This window comes from Nannospalax galili, unplaced genomic scaffold, assembly GCF_000622305.1.
Source record: "Nannospalax galili isolate Female #2095 unplaced genomic scaffold, S.galili_v1.0 scaffold280, whole genome shotgun sequence".
Classification (NCBI taxonomy): Eukaryota; Metazoa; Chordata; class Mammalia; order Rodentia; family Spalacidae; genus Nannospalax; species Nannospalax galili.
In genome coordinates this window covers 3,443,945-3,462,180 of record NW_008347808.1, presented here as the reverse complement: position 1 = coordinate 3,462,180, position 18,236 = coordinate 3,443,945, and the positions used below count along the sequence as shown (strand labels likewise).

The 18,236-nt window shown below is 37.3% G+C and overlaps 1 protein-coding gene across 1 annotated transcript in view; it reads right to left on the bottom strand.

Moving 5' to 3' along the window:
• Nucleotides 1–18,236, bottom strand: part of Ar (androgen receptor) — a 184,240-nt gene that overhangs the window by 88,099 nt on the left and 77,905 nt on the right. Inside the window, exon 2 of the mRNA XM_008844366.3 lies at nucleotides 5,863–6,014. Within this exon, the coding sequence (XP_008842588.1) occupies nucleotides 5,863–6,014 (152 nt within the window). The remainder of the gene's footprint in view (nucleotides 1–5,862; nucleotides 6,015–18,236) is intronic.

Sequence of the window (18,236 nt, the reverse complement as noted above, 5' to 3'; positions counted from 1 at the left end):
TAAAAAATAAAAATAATAATTCTTCAACGTATAAAAATTTGTTCCTTAATAATTAGTAGATATGAAAAATATTACCATTGAAATCTACCTGGTGACTTTATATCCATGCTCAGATGCCAAGCTCAGAAAGTAACTGATTGTGACTAGTAATAATCAGATATGTAGAGATCAGACACACATGTGCAAACATCTTAGTGTCAATTGCATTGAAAAAGAATTTTTCTGTATGAAACTGTGTATTTTAATAATGAAATGGAGATCTTTTTAAAGGTTAAAACATCATTTAATTTATGTCTTATAGGGTTTATACTGAGTACAATATTGTATAACTGTAATAATTCAACTGTAAACCTAAAAATTTACAGCCAATTTTGAAAGAGATGCATCCTACCTCAGGAAACCGTTATTGAATATGTCAATTGTGTTGTAATGATATGCTTCTTTTAAGTATGTTGTTATTAAATAAATCATTTTTAAAAATTAAAAAAAAATGATAAGGGACTGGGAAATCAGATGTGATGTAAGGAGGCAATAGATACAAGATATCTTTCATGTAGCAAAGGTCATGTAAACATTGCAGCTATTTACATAACAGTGCAAGTGCTATAACAACCTCTTATTAATAATGTTAATAAAAATGCATATTCTATAAATAAACAGGCATAGGTCGCTACAAAACATTACTGGCAAATTCTTCACATGGCTCCAAAATTTTAACTGACATAGCCTTAGGCGGACATCAACAGCAACAAGTAGCAGAACAAAACTATTTTTTTCTGTAAGCCTATGGTGTAGTCTTGCTATGAGAAAGTCCAGAATTAAGCCAACAAATATGTGAAGTCAGGAAATCATGGGGTAGAATATGACATTTCCACAACTCAGATGGTCACTTGGGCTTTACTCTTTGTGAGATAATTTTTTAAAATCATAGCATCTGATACCAGGTAGTTCCCAAAGCCCTTCCTCTTTACCACCTGGAGTATTTGCAATATCCAGCAAAACATATACATATATACATATATTTCAGTTATCCACAAGCTTATGAAAGTTTAGAAAGATGTTTGAAATATTTTCAATTTCTCCTGTGAGTACTGTAAGACACAATGATCTAATAGCTCATTGAAAAAAGTGTTCTTTTCCAGAATTCCCAAATTAATTTTTCTCCTGTCTAGTAAAAAAGAAGAAGAAGAAGAAAAAGAAAGATGCTACCGTACTTGGTCTCTGTGTAAACTTTGCCTAACTGGGAAGAATAATAAAAATAAGGTGATCTGGAGTGTTACATAAATATCAGGCTGGCAGAAGGGGCAAAATTTATTATGTGAATTTGCAAATACAAGAAAGACGACCTGACATAAGAGTCGACAAACTGCAACCAACAATTCAAGTCCAGACTACCATTTGTCTTTGTGAGGGGTTAAAGCTGAGAATAGTTTTTACATTTTTAATGGCTTAAAAATGTCAAAAGAAAAATAATACTTCATGGCATGTGAAAACTAAATGAAATTCAAATTTTAGTACCCGTAAAGTTTTACTGGACCCCAGCTCCACCCATTCGCTTGTGTACGATCTGCAAAGGCAAAGCTCATAGTTGAGATAGAGGCCATGCTACCTTGCAAAGCCTAAAATATGTATTACCTGGCCTTTTATAGAAAAAGTTTACTTGCCTCTCATCTAAAATCTGGCAGTAACATTAAAAAAAAAAAAAGAGATACAAAGATAAGCAGAGCTTTTGTGGGAAGATTTCTGGGACTTGCCAAGCAAGGATCAGTCACCTTCTTGGCCCACAATACTTGATGAAGTCTTTGTTGAAGCTTCAAGCCAGTCCTCGTAGCAGAATTAATTCGCCCCTGGGAAACATGTGTCAAAGATTCGGGAGTGAAGTAGACACTATCACACACCAAAACTCACTGAAAACTACGAAGAAGAGGTAACATTTAATTCCACATGAGTTGAGGTGGGAAGGAGTGGATTGAAAGGACAGAAAGAGTTCAGTAAAGGTTCACTCACATTTTTTTTCCTCACAAAAACCTGGGGCGAGAGAGAAAATCAAAGCCATACTTATATAAAATTTGCCAAGGGAACTAAATTGGGACCTATTGTAAACATCAGTGAGGATGGTGTAATTCTTTGAGTTCAGAATGTAAACTGCAGTTTCGATTTTATGATGTGTACCAAACAGTGTTCCATGTGTACAAAACAAATGAATGTACAATCTCAAATATTTTACTAGAAAACGTCTGAAAAATAGTAAATTCTTGGGCACATAATGTGCATGATGGATTAATTAACCCTCTTTGAAACATGATGATAGAGATGGAGATTCAGATCCTGATTTTCAGATGAGAAAATGGAAAAGAAAGTAACTTAGTCAGCCATGGTCACAATTTTAACCAAGCCTCTCCACAATTCACTCTCTCAGCTGTTTCTGGCTATGTTTGCAGATTAAGTTTTTATTGATTGAAGTCTGGAGTTTGCCATGCTAGCAAGTCAAACCCCAAGTGCATATAGGTATAAATACGTCTGTTTGCTAAAAGAATGGTGATGTTTATAGTTTGTATAATTGCCAAAAAACAAGCTGGCAAGGCATTTATTTTTTTAATTGATTTATTCTTAATTTGTGTGTGTGTGTGTACATGAATACAAGTGGCCACCCAGCTCAGAAGAAAGTACTTAACCCCCTGGAGCTAGAGTTATAGGCAGTTGCGAGTACCCCAAAGTGGGTGCTGGGACTTGAACACCCATTCTCTGCAAGAACAATAGACTTTCTTCACCACTAAGCCATCTCTCTAACTCCCAGAGCATTTCTTAAAGCATCTATTTTACAAACTGAAAACTGAGGCCCAAAGGGGAAATTTCATATCTAAAACTATCCAACTAAATTTCTTAGCACCCTGTGTAGGGGCATCACCTTTTCCTTAAGTTCCTGGTCTCTTAACTACCTGGTCTCTTGTGTATTTGACATGCCTTCCCTTCAGTTCCCAGTTACCTTAACCCCCCACAAACACAGTTTCTCTTCATAGACCAGCTGCAAACATATCCATTCTCACCCTCATACCTGCTTGGTTCCAGCTCTTCCACTGCTTTCACGATCTAGATGTTAGTGATTTTTGCCTCTAGGCCCTAGTACTAGTATTTCTTCTTCAGGAATATGTAGAGCCTTCCCTGTCCAGCCTTACTCCCACCCAGCCATCAGTATTATCACCATTAGAACTCCATGCTTTATGATACATCAAAGCTAGAAATGAATGTCTCTCTGCCATGCCTGGCTTTTAATTCTTGTACCTGTACTCAGTCTAGAGATAGATATGCATAAAATGACAGTCAACCCTCTGAATACTCAGTCTGTGTTAACTGACAATGAGCGAAGAAGAGAAATATTTGGGATCGTACTCACTCTAACACAGAATTCCAAACTTCAACACTTTCAGAGAGGAAGTCAGGGGTATTTCAAAAATGAAAATATCAATGAATGTTCTTTTTGGGTAATAAGACAGTCCTCTGCTTTAAAAATAGAGATAACGCTGCTGATAAAGTCAAGCTACCTACCTTAACACATGCTAGGAGAAAGTAACACCAGTAATAGTAATTATTTTTGCCTTATTTTGTTTACACTTAAAACACCTTTCTTCTGTCTCTCAAAAGGTTGAGAATTGGAACCTAGGGCCCATCTTCCAAAGTTAACCAAGGGCTCAGATGATTTACTTTACATGGCCTTGTAAAAAATCCATTGGTGATCTTGGTCCCATGAGCTCATAAAGATTCATTTTTTCTTAAAGAAAACATTAGTTTCACTAGCTCAAATAACTCCAGGGTCTGAATCATTTTGAGACCAGGCTGGATTTCTTTGTTCTGAACACTGGATGATCCTCTCCACTTTATAACTTGTGTCTTTCCTGGTGCCAAGTAGTTCAGAACCCACATGATAGAGGAGTTCCTCTCATGCAGCCCTGGCAACTAACTGCCCTTCTGCCTTCTTCCTTCACTCCTAACTTCTGAAGAAAGCTGTTGTGTATGATAGATAGTATAGCATGACTGAGAAAAATCTTCCCTTTTACAATATGGTTGATCATTTTCCCTGTTTTCTAAAGACAGCCATTTAGTTACTCAGATTTGTAAAGCCAAAAGGTGGCACTGGTTATGATCTGATATGTCTACTGCATTTGCTGGTTGACCTGCTCGCTTGAACTCATTTGTCTGATATGGCTACTATTGACGTGTCAAATTTACTGCCCTAGCAGCTTGAGATGACTACTCTGCTTCATTCCTTGCTGTGGAGATAGGGCCTGTGGGAGGACAGGGTGTTGGGAAGCAGGAGGGTTGCATTGGGGAAACTGGGGTGATCCAAACTCCCTGGAGCATGTCTTTACTTCCTTTCCTGATAGCTGTTCTTTCCTAAGTATTGGTAAGAAAGCAAGACACTAGTCTTAAGCTCTTTCTAATTGCTTAGGCTTAGGTGCTAGGGCCCCGGACCTCATGCTAGTCTGGCATGAATAGCAACAATGGGGCACTTGAGGGGAACAGCTGAAACATGCAGCCTGTTTTTCGGTGTTACCAAATATTGGTTGCCTCCTTATCGCTTTGGGAATTGGAAGAAAGCCAAATGACAGCTGTCTGCTTTGCATATATTCCTGTCATCTACTTAAAATGTTGAAACTACATTTATTGCTCCAACTGGCTATCAGCAAAGAGACTAGTTTAAGGGTATCTACTTTCCACCCTTTCTCTTAATGCACAGTACTTACTTGTGCTTGTGTTGTGCTGTGACAGGCATCGGCATATTTCTCATGAAAGGAGAAACCTACATACTTGCCTTTTCAAACAGTTCTTTTATAAAGGGAAAGGCTCCCTGCTTTAGTTCAGATTTAGGATTCAACTCTTCCAGGGTAGACAGAAGGAAGGAAAAAAAAATCATTGGCAGGAAGTACTTCCTTTGTGGGAAGTTAGAGCAGGAGTGCATACTGTATTTAAAACTGGGTCTGGTGCCACAATAGAACATCTAGGGGATGCTTACCTAGGATATCTTTGAGAAAGAAGTTCCTAACAGAGTGAGGATAGCATAGCATAGTGTCTGAATAGGCAGCTTAAGCCCAGGGCAATTAAGAAGGACAGAATCACTAGAATGCATGAAAAGGTCTAGGAGTCAGAGTTCCTGTTAGATGATGTAGACTGCATACCTCTGTAGTCTGTACACACAAGCTAAAACCACGACTTCATCCCACTTAGCCTGATATAAAATGTTACTTACCTTAAGATTCTAGACCAATGTTCATGCCTTGAGGCAGGACTGTGTTGTGGAGAATAAAAGTTTTGCTTTCCTTTGGGTTCTTACCTACCATGGAGCTGTTATTGCAAAGAGAGGTCCCAAAGAGGCAGCAGGCAGGAAGGAGCAGGTGCAGACACTGATGGTCTGCTGAACAGCCAGAACACTTCCTTTCTGGGGTTTAGACCGGGCAGCTTTTTCTAAGGAACAGTCTTATATTCACTACAGCCTGGGGAGTCAGTTGGGGTTTCTCCACTTCCAGCCTTTTTAGTAAGGAAAAAATTTTCCCGAACAAGGCAGCAGAGTAGAAAACATGCAGCAAGGAAATTTAGTTTTTCAAATAATTTTGCTTTCATTCCTAGGAGCCACTAAACAAGAAGCACCAGCTGGGACCAACTTCATCACCTACATTGCTTCTACAGTCAAGGCAGCTAGAGGCAGTCCAGCACATATGAACATTTGCTTCTTTTATCTAGTTTCTATGAGAGGGCCCTTGCAAACAACTCAGTCCTTGAGATGATTCAGTGAAATGAATGTTTGGTATCTCTCACTGGGTGTCAAAAGAGAAAGAGAAATAGCCGGCAATGGGTTGGCCCTCTTACCTTCAGCGGCTCTTTTGAAGAAGACCTTGCAGCTGCCACAAGTGAGAGCTCCATAGTGACAGCCAGAAGCTTCATCTCCACAGATCAGGCAGGTCTTCTGGGGTGGAAAGTAATAGTCGATGGGTAAAACATGGTCCCTGCCACTGTCCAAGCTGGAAAGACACACATGTACACACACAAACAAAGCAGCATATATTAGTGGGTGGCGGAAATGGGTCAGAATTCCGTGGTCTTCATGTGTAAGCAATATGTATAATGATTATTCAGTATTCAAGTGATTCAGGGTGAAGGTGCTGGAACCTCACCTAGTGATGATGTTTGTAGGGTTTCCTATGGCATGGGCAGAAGATTTTGGGTCCTATCAAGGAATTAAACACGCTTTCTGTGGGTAACCAATCTCATAGGTCCTATGTGTTTAAGGGAAGGAAGAAGGCAGGGAATCTGAAGTTAAGGTGCCTTAAAGTGCTCAGACTACATTTACAAAGTCGTTAAATGGCATGAACCTAACTATATGACCTTACTTCCTTCAAAGAGAGACCTATGATCAAAACATATCAAACGTTAGAAGAATTTAATGTGTTTTGACTCTCAGAGCCTTGGGTCTTACCTGAAGAACGGAATATTATCTTTTATCCTACTGAATTACTGCTGTGAGGAGCAACATGGATACAATTATAAATTGCTTTGGGATTAATTTAAAAGTGAAGGTTTTCATTGATCTTTTTTCAAAAATCGATGCTTTTGCTTTCCTTATGAGCCTCTCTGTACCACATGGCCAATATCCCTGTCCCCAACTCTGTAACACAAAGAGTGTCCCCATGCCAGATGTTTGTATTGAGAAATGGCACACAGAAGTGTGGAACACTTTTTGGAGTTCTGTAAAAATCCTGGACATTACAAGACTTACAAGTTCCTTGGGGAAGGATGGCGCTTTAGAAGTCACATACACTAACTGCCTGTCACCAAGATCTGTGCGTAAATTCTTCCAGGTGAATGTAAAGGAGAACTGTCAGTATACCAAATCTAAAACCTTCTCGGAATCTTAATTTGTGATAGTTATAATAATTAATTCATTTGAACAAATAGAAGGTGGTTTTAACTACTAACTAAAAGTCAAGTTTTCTCGTTGTTATGCCCTATGTCATATGTCAAAGTGTAAATCAAATTCAAGTGACCTCCTAGTCTAATTTGCCTCAGGTAGATGGCAATTTTCCACACACTTATGCACAGGACTACAATTGTTCTTTTATCAGTACTTCTTTTCTACCAAGGAAGGAAGGAAAATGACCTCTAATGGGAGACTCCTTCTAACACTTAGTGGTTTCAACACGCCCTACAAATCATTAAGACAAGATTATCTTCTCATTAGTACATCCATTGTACAGAAGAAACAAGTGAGACCAAGAAAGGACAAACCTAAAATGATTTGATGCCACATTTAGATGATTCCAAATCCAAATTATGCCCTTTCCCCTATTGTCTTCTCACTACTCACATGTGATTTCTACCAATGGTTCTTTGTTTTCATGCTTAACATAGTCTCCAGATTCCAAAAAAGTATCCAAAGTTATTCTCCCTTCAGCCCCAAGTAAGCAGTCCTGGAAAGGTGAGAACAAAGACAACTTCTCCCTAGGCTGTACTTCATAAGTTTCTAAGACAGAATTACCAGACTTTCTTCAAGATCTAAGTACAACAGAAAACATTTTAAAATACACACACACACACACACACACACACACACACACACACACACACACACACACACACACACACACACACACACACACACACACACACACACACACACACACACACACACACATTTGTTCTATGAATCTGAAAGTTCAACAGCTGGCCGCAGTGGCCAGTCTTCTCTTTGCCCAAGTCCTCACTTTCATGCCCAAATCAGAAATGGAGAAGGAGTCTGTTAAATCACGGCCAGCAGAGCCAAGTGTTTCAAGGAAAAGAGCGCATTTCAAATATACAATGCTGCCAAATGCAAAGAACGTTAGTCTCTTGGTTGAAATGTCATTTACTTGGCTAAAAATCGTGCCACCATCACAGTCCTGAAAGAAGGAGAAGAAAAAATTCACAACTTTCTTCTTCCTCTTTCTTATTTTTTTAACCCTCTATGACTAACACAAACAATTAAAATAAAATCAGAAATATATGTATTTAGGCAGTCAACAGGCCCAGACATTTCATATATATCATCACATTTAATTGTCCCAACAATTTTGCAAGCTGATTTGCATCATCTCTACATTCTAATGCACAAAATAATTAAACAAATTTATCCAAAAGCACGCATGTAGATATGGAAATGTTAGGACTCCATCATTGTTAAGTCTGACTCCAAAGGGCAAACCATGTAATATGACTGAAAGTTGAGAACAGGGAGATTCATATTCAACTGAACTATGAATGAGGCATAAGGCTAGACTCCAGAGATATAGTCATGATCAAGGTATTTTTCTTTCCCCCTTTCAGAACACCATCCAGTAGAGGAGAAATTCAGGAAGCACAAAATAGTAAAATAATACAGCAAATAATATAATGAGTTCCAAATGCTATGTATGAGAAAGCAAATGAAAATCAGAACATTTTATTGTTGTTTGTTTTTAGAGACAGGGTGTCGCTATATTGCATGACTGGTCTGGAACCCTCTATGTAGACCAAGCTGGCCTCAAACTCACAGAGATCTGCTTGCCTCTGCCTCTTCAATGCTGGGATTGAAGTTGTGTTCCATCACAACTGGATGAAGACAGAATTATTTTTCAAAGTTATGGGTAAATGGCAGCATGATAATTACTATCTAGGTACAAAATAAATGTCAGTTTACAAAATGGAGGAATGAAGAAAATAGATAAGGGATCTTCTGTGAAGAGTGATTAAAAAATAGAAACAAAGTTACTCTTCAATGGATATAAAGTGTCCATTAAGCAATGTAAATTACAGTATACTGTGCAGATTCTACCTAAAGTTAATATAGCATTGCACACTTCAATTTTGTTATGAGGTTAGATATTATGTTGTTGTTATTACCTAAAAAGTTAAAGAAATATAAACTTTTATTCACATAAAAATTTTAAATGGAGTTAAATTGTTTAAATCAATCTTATCAAATTTGTAATCAATAAGTTTAAAACAATCAATAACCCTTATAGTTGAGTAGATATGAGTTTGAAAAAAGTCACCTCAAAAGTTACTAGAAGAAATAATGAAGAGGCTTTTAGAATCCGGACTTTCACCAACTGCAGCTAGTGGGCTGAAGTAACTTTGGGTCTCACTAGACACATTTTTCTTCTCCTCTCTCCCTTCTCCCATTTCTTCTACCCAGAACTCAAAATATTTTGTACAGCACTTCTCCTGACTCTAGCTGAGTGTGGATAAGGGCATGCTGTAGTTCTGATTCGTGGGCTAAACTTTGAGAGTTGGAAATGAAAACTCTGGCTGCAGTCTTTTCTCCCAGATTCATATCCTGGTGAGACTTAGGCTCATGTGTACTGGGAGGCACATGCAGAAATGCTTACAGCAGATTTCTTTATAAAAGCAGAAACAATGTCCACTGACAGGAGAAAGGAGAAATAGATGATGGCAAATTCACTTAATAAAGTATAAGTTAGCAATGACAAAAACTGAGTTAATCCACATATTAGTATGTAAAAGTTAATCTTACATATTAGTATGTAATGGACCTAACTCACAACAATATGCAGATAATTCTTCTTTTTTAAATTTCAAACAGAAGCAAAACTAGCAATATTGTCAAGGAATATAGGGAAAAATATCACATTAGTCCTCAAAGTTAGGACAGTGACAAGCTCTAAGGTATGGTTGGGTGCAGTGGCCCCAAGAAGTAAAGATTTGCATCGATTCATGCATTCATACATAAATCACGAAGTCCCTACTACATATCATGTACCATTCTAAGCTTTGAAGGATAGGGCAGTGAACAAGGCAGACAAAGATTCATGCCCTCACAGAGTTTGAATCCTAGTCAGGTTGATGTAAGGTTGTTGTAAATATTGTTGACTCTTTAATGTGAGCTCATGGGTGTACCTTCATTTTATTGTTAGGCTGTGGAACATTTTTAGTTACATGTATTAATTTCTATGACTATGACAGCAAACAAAAAGTGAAGAACCTACTAAACTTTCAAACAATATATATTTTTATTGAATTTTTGTGCATTTCATACAAATATTTTAATCATATTTAGACCCGCTTCACTATCTGTATCCCCTCTAACCTCCCCACTGGATTTCACACATTCTGTCATATATCTTAAAGACTATCAAGTAGTCAAGTACTTTCCAGTTGTATTTTCCCAAACAAAATTCTAATTTCAGGCGAAGCAGCTAAGGTTTGCTTTGAGAACAAGCGCAGACTTTGGATGTGACATCATGTTTCTTTGCAACTCCCTGATTTACTTGCTTACATATCATCCAACAATAGAGCATTGTGTTTTATGAGTCTAGAGCAACCATCTTTGTATTCTTTGTGATCTGCACAGGAAGATTATCCTTGATTATTAAGTATGACGCTAGCTCTGCGTTTTTCTTAATCTATCCTTTGGTTTTGGAAAGTTATCTCCTAAGCCTAGTTTTCTGAGTGTTTAATCATGAATTGGTTTAATCATGAATTTTAGCCAACTGTTGTTTTCCTTTATCTGTTGAAGTGATCATGGTATTGTTGTCTTTAATTCTTTATGCTTGTATTGTATACACTACTTGAGATTGAACTCAGGGCCTTGTACATGTTAAGAAAATACTCAACAATTGAACTATATCTCCAGAACCTTGTCTTTTATTCTCAGTGTGGTACATTATATTAACTAATTTTCATTGCAGAAATAATCTCAGTAGAACCTTTTGATAAATTTCTCTTTGCCATTAAATAATGATACTTTCTGTTTATTGGTGGACTCGCTTTGCTAGTATTTTGTTTAATTAAAAAACACTGAATTAAAACACAATATTGATCTTTTTGTGTGATTTTTTGGTTTGAGTATCAGAGTAATACTAATATCACAGATTTATTAAGAAAGTGTTCCTGCCTTTTCCATTTTGGGGGAGACTTTTTGAATGGTTGGTACTAAAATTTCGTTAAATATTTGATACAGTTCAGCAGTGACGATGTTTGAATCTGGGCTTCTCCTTGTGGGAAGTTTCTTGATTACTAATCTACTTAAGATTACTTATTTAGAACTACACATATTTGCTCATTTAATGAATCCATTTAGAAATCTTATACATGCTAGACAGCGACTCTACTGAGCTATAATACAAAATGTATCATGAGAAATGCTGAAAAACAGCAAATTGGTAATTACTATTGGAAGAGAAATATGCTTTGCCTGCAAGGCTTAAGGGATAACACCCATCATTCACTAAGCCCTATTACTTATCAAGTTAGACATTTCACTGTGTAATCTAGAGATTAGATAATGATTTTTATGTTTCTAAATCTTAAACAATATGTAGGAAGTGCTTTATACACTATATGACAGTGAATAGAAAACTACCTCTGATCATCTATCGGGTATCTATAGTCTTAGTGGTAATTTCTCTTTCTCCCAATTTTACATCTCTAAACAATATGTCAAGACAGCTGGAAGGATGATAGTAAGACTTTACATCAGGGTCCTGCTGACATGATAAATCTGTCCCTTTCTCCTGTTATTACTCTTAGAAATGAAGCTGAGAAGATGAATCCTTACTTTAGTTATGTTCTTGCATTTCCCAAACCACATCTGTTATCTTCTGTGAGCCAATATTTTTGAGCCATCATAGCCAATCAGCCATGGAAACGTTAGTCAGATTGTTTCCTGTAATGTCATCAAAGCTTAGAGCAAGATCTCTTTCCGTACTTTTTTCTGTACTGCCAATGAAATAGGAAACAGAAAGCAAAAAGCAAACAAAACATTTGATTTGTATTTGTATATTAAATCTGGTTATTTACTGAGGGCTTGCTATGTACTAGGCACCGGCAAATGTGTTTGATCCTCACAGTTATTTCTGTAGGATACACAGAATAACTTTATTTTACAAATGAAGGATCCAGAGATACAGAAGCATTTAGCAGTAATTTCAAGATCATACAAAAAATAAGTAGCAGAGCTAAAACTTTAATTCATGGAGTTCCACAGTGTGCAGTCTCTTAACATACTACATTGCATTGTTCTCTATTAGCTATGAAAGTTGAATGGTAATTAAAGACTTTAGGCCATTGTTTCTCACTTTTGGCCACAGATTAAACTGATATGGGAGCTTCCTTAGACTAACCAATGCCCCTATTCTGATTTAATAAAATTCAGTGGGGTCTCTGGATCCAATTATTTCAAAGTTATCCTAATGCTTTAGTGTACACAAAGTTTGTCAATGGCCTTGTCCAATTCCTTCCACATTCACTGTAAAATTTCAGGCCCAGAGAGGTACAGAAAATTGATCCGAAAAGCAGTTATTCAGAAGCAAATCTCACACTAGAACCCAAGTGTTATGAGTCTTCAGCCAGGGTTTTGTTTTAGAACAAGATTTCAGGCAGGTGTGAAGAGACACACCCTTCATTCCAGCACTCAGAAGGAAGGCGGGCAGATCTCTGTAAAATCTAGGCAAGCTTGATCAATATAGCGAAGTTCCAGGCCAGCTGGGGCTACCCTGTCTCAAAAACCAAACAAAACAAAACAAGATTTCTACCTAATTCTTCTCATTAAGTTCTCCATAAATCAGAAACAAGCAACCCATGAAACACTTATATAATAACACTTTCAAACAGTCACGTGGCTATGTTCCAGAAAAAATTTTAAAAATGTTAAAAGTCATTAAGCAATATAATAGCTACCAAAATAATTCTCATTCAATATGGGACTACCCTCTTGCTGGAGATTATTCAACATAATTTGAGTTCCCTACTATGTGCCAGATATACGCTATAGAGCTCCAAAGATATCCATATACACGTCCCCTCTCCTAAGTTTGGTCTGTAACATTTGCTCTGAATAACAATATGTCTCTTCAAGCCCCATTTCACAGATGAAGCAAAGGAAGTTCAAAATTAAACACATTTTCTAGTAAATTGCAGTAGCATTTTGGAGAGAAAAGCCAAAGCTCTTAGGAACAGAGAATGCCAACCTCTAATGCCACTCTTACCAATCACTAGCCATGCAATCATTTCTTAGACTAGAAAATGAGAAGTGTAACTTTCCAGGATCAGAAGCTTATTGTGACAAGTATATCAGGCAATATATGAGAAAGGGTATGGCATACTCCAAATAAATTGCAAACTTTCCCTATTTCCACACTACTACTGCAACTTCCATTTTGAAATTAGAGCAGGAAATTTGATTTCTAGTCCAGTGAGCTGTATGTATAAAGGATCATGCTGCCTCTTATGCTGGACACCCTGCTGGTGCAGACACAAAAGCAGCAGCCAGTGAAAACACTAGGAAAACCCCCTGTATCTTTAAAGCTCTTTTGTGACTTTGTCTGAATCAGGAAAATCACATGTGATGCAGCTTAAAAAATGTAAAAAATGTGAAGCCAAATGTCTGTGTGCCTCTGACATCGAAAGGAAAAGGAAAAAGAGCACCACGTGAGCCGAACCAACTTGGTAGCAATGAAATGCTGATGCGAGTCCAATCTCAATGTGAAACCAAGAAGCCAAGGTTAGATACCTCATGTTGACCTAATGAACCTACAGGAGTTAGAAAAATGACCCTATTGTATTCTTGACCCACAACTGTACAAAATTTACCTTGATCTCTTAAACCCATGTGCAGTGAGGCTTAAGACAAAACTGGAAGGTTTAAGGCTTAAAAAATCAACTAGAAACTGCTGAAAGTACTCTGCTCCTCTAAATAAGAGACTTACTTTGATTGCAGGGAGGATGCTCATTGGCAAAGATGAAAAAATCCCTGACTATTTCACTCCAGTATATATCGCAATATATAGCGTAATTATAACACTGGGTATTTAATGGGTACCTATATGACCCAGCTAATATATTACACTCAACAGTTAATCTTTATAACAATTCAGTGAGGTAGGTATCATTTGTTCCATTTTATAGAAGGGACTATCGAGGCAAAGTAACGTAATCATTTTGGCCAGGACACATAAACAATAAATGGATGCCCTAAGATTTGAATTCGAGCCTTTTGGACTCCAAAATTAATCATTAGACTATAGTATGCTTTCAGTGTATGTCAATCTGCAATGACTCAACTCAGGAAATCTGAGTCATTCTGAACTTACAGCAACACACTTCCTCAATGCGCTCCAATTGCTAACATGATCCAATTAGTCAATCAATGACTAATATCTGTTGATTTTACAGCCTAAATAGTCATCCCCTCACACAGCTTTACCTTCAAAATAACAGCAACTGTCTTATTTAAGTCCTTCTGCTTCTTCTCTGATCCTCACAAGGGATCCCAGAGTAATTCTATCAAAAATATCTGCTTCTGTAACTCTTTTCTCTAATAGCTCTCAACGGCTCCAAACTTACAGTAGTGGTTCTAAATCATTGATATATTAGAATCACTTCAAGAACTAATTAGCACTATCTCTACTGCACCCAGACTCTTCTCTGTCTAAAGTTACAGACTAGGACAGATGCTGAACAATTTTTGAGTCTTAAATAATGGCGCTGCTAAATTATATCAGATAAATGAAAACCTCTCCCTTTCATAAAATACCAAAGATTTCTCAATATTCATTCAGTCTCATTTTTGGCCACGAAGTTCCTCCTCATATCTAAACCAAATCTCTCAGATTATTTGTTTCTCTGTAGTTGTTAGAAACAAGGAGAAATCAAACTGATACAGACTTAAAAGCTTCATCTCTACTGGCTAGCTTTCATAGTGCTAGGAGGTTCTGTGCACGCCCTTAGAAGAAATAAACTTACCATTAACCTTACCCAGCTGTGAATCACAACTGGCCTAGCAAGATACGACCTCTGGTGCAATAGTGGTATGAATATTATAGGTGTAGCCACTAACTTTCTAGTTGGACTTAAGGTCCACTTCATAGATGGAATGCATAAATGATATTGATATCAGGCCTAGGAATGTAGGGCTATACAGGCCATAAGGTGGATCCTAATACTATTATTTTTCTAAATAAATATAGTATTAAAATAACTCCTAATGATTTGTTGTTATACCCATGGATTAATGCATTTGTCAAATATCACCAGAGAAACTCTCTTATGCAATAAATGGTTATTAACTCTGAGACATACAACTGGCCAATGTGTAGAGAATAGGAGACTGTGAAGTTCTTACCCCTGAATAGGACACATATATCAGATATCTGCCTCCCACAACTCAAGACCCACTGTGGAAGAGAAGACGGAAATACTGTAAGGACCAGAGGTGGTGGATGAACATAGGAAGCAGAGTTTTCCAGACAACCGGGAAGTTACTCATATGACCCTAAAGCAATGGTGACAGTATGCACAAGTCCCACATAAGCTCAAGTGAGACAAAATCCCAGCACAGAAGTGGGGATGTGGTTAAGAAAAGTCAGCCCTAGCTGAAAAACTGCTGCTGGAAGGGAGAGAGTCAGTCTTCTTTAAGGGTGTGACTCTGAGTAAGTTAACCACGCTCCAGGCTCCAGTGGATGAACCCACACTGAAGAACATTTGGGGACAAAAAATAGAGTACATGAAATCTGGCAGGGAGCAGTAAGGGGAGGTACAGATAGGGATGGAGTATAAATATAATCAAAATATATTGTATGAAATTAACAAAAATTCAATTAAAACTATTTTAAAAAGAAGAATCACTTTCTGTGCTCTTTAATGACCTCTCTTTCTAAATTGCAATAAAACATAAAGGTGAACAGAACAAAATCTAGGATAAAACCTGGGAATGGACATGTGCCATGCTTGATATTTTTTTGAACTATGTAACTGACATGGCACAGATCTGGTGGAACTGTCACTGCTAAATAAACAAAAATATACTGTTCAATCTGATGAATAAGTTCTTTCCATTCTGCAAATTGATCATGTGGTCTCTGGCATGCTACCCCCCATTTCATCAGTTCTAGTATGATGAGGAAACAAATCACAGCTAGGCAGAGCCTGCTTTTCCTTAAATATGGGTGGGGCTTAGCCTCCTTATTGTTTCTGCTCTGGAGTTAGCCTTAGTATACAGACTGCGTACTGGAAAACAATAGGAATTTTGATATTAGCCTACTGTGTAACCTGGTCCTTGCTTCTGACCCTTAGTTTTCTCATCTTATAAAACCCATACTTTTCAGTACTTCTAGGCCATAAAGCATATTCATGTGTAGTTATCTTAAGGGATATGCACAACCACTCTGTGAGGCAGAGATGAGTCAAAAGAGGCCTGAGGCGGTTAAATACCCTCTCTGAAATAGAGCAGATAGAAAACAACAGGTTTACAATTCAAATTCTTTCAAATATGTCAGAACTGCAACCTGGTAACTATTTTAAAAAAGGGGTTGGATTGCAAGTCTTTTAATCATAAAATTTTAATTTGAAACAATGATAACAATGGATATTGTTCCATAAATTTAAAAATACTTGCACATTACTCATCATCTCTTCTGTTAATAAAAATTTATTTGGCGCTTGCCAAAAGCCAAGCACCATTAGACTAAGGATATCTAGCTAAACAAGTAAGATAAAGCTCCTTCCTGTCTTAGAGTTTCCATTTACATGGGTGGTATATGAAACAAGTATAGAAAGTTGAAAATAATAATTTCCTATACTGTTAAATACAACATTGTAAAGATGTACCAAGTAACTGAGCAGTATAACTTTAATCTTTCCTGTGTCTGCTTCCACAGATGTTTTCATTCCATTTCCAGATAAGGAAAAGAGGGCAGAGAAATTGTTTGAACCAGCCAGTAAGCAACATAGCTGGGCCTAGATGCCACAAGTTCTGACTAAATAGGCCATGTTCATTTTACTTTATGGCCTTGCTCCTGGCTCTAGTTTTCTATTTATTAGTCTCTGCATTGGCCTATTCTTAAGTCCTTGGTCCAGAAAGCTCTGTCTCTGAAAGAAGATAAGATTTAGGAAAAATGGTTGGTGATCAAAAGATCAGGAGTACTAAGCATTCAGTCTTTTTTTTTTTTCAGGTGAGGAGAGGAAGTTTAATTTGACACTAGTGGGACTGACACCACGAATATGGGAGTCAGACCTCTTGTTCAAGTTTTGGGGGGGCTTTTATACTCATGTTTGGGGAAATGTAAACAAAAGGCAAAACAGCACATAGGTGACAAGTAAAAGGTACATGTGATAATTAAGCAAGGTAACATATGGCCATAAAAGGACCAATATGTCTGTGTCTGCTGGTCCACTTGACTCTATAGCTCCACGAGAGTAGCCAGTTCTTGTTTTATTCACTGCTCTGTCTTTGGTACCTATCATATGGATTGGCCCTAACCAGCGTTTTGTCATAAAGTTTTGTATCTGTGAATGAATGAATGAATGAATGAACGAATGGACTGAGAAAAGAATGTGTAAACACTACTTTCAGGAAACTGTGTTGTTGTTTTTCTGGCAAAGCAAGTTAAACTACATTTAGCCTCCTTACCTTACCTTAAAGCCTTAGGTTCTTTCTCCTGGGCTAAAACAGGCATGACAAAGAACTAGAAGGGCTCTGGTAGCTGAGAAGACTGGAACATTATCATACATGAAGCAAAACCAGGCCAGCTGAACATGAACTGCTCCACTCTAAGACATAGTTATCTGAGGACAGTTATTTGACTAATACTAATAATGCTGCTATGAATATTCACCTTCAAGTTTTTGTGTCACCATATATTTTATTCTAATACATCTGTACCTAAGAATAAAGCTGCTAGTATATACAATACCTAGAAGTAAATTGTGGTAGGGTGTTTGTATGATTTGCCTAATAGCTGTATCTGTATATATCCCCAGCAGCAGGTGTAGGAGCGTTTTAGTTTCCCGACATTTTTGCCAACACTTGTTACTTTCTTTGTTATTGTCACAATTATTATTACTGTTACTGCCATTTTAGTAAGTAATAACTTAATCATTGTGGTCTTGAATTTAATTGCCCTGGTGATTAGTGATATTTAACATCTTTCATTTGTATATTTGCTTGGAGAAATGTCTGACCCAATTTTACTTGTCCTTTTATTTTGAGATTGCAAGTGTTCTTTATGTCTTTCCTTAAACTCCTTTTTAAGATACGTGTTTTGTAAACATGTTCTCCCATTCAATACTTTCTTGATTACTATAATTTGTAGCACAGAAGGCTTTTCTTATGGCCTGTTATATGATCTACTCTGGATAATGTTTCATGTTCACTTTAGGAGACTGCATTCTGTTGTTAGGTGGAGTGCTGGATATACAGTTGTTAGATGTAG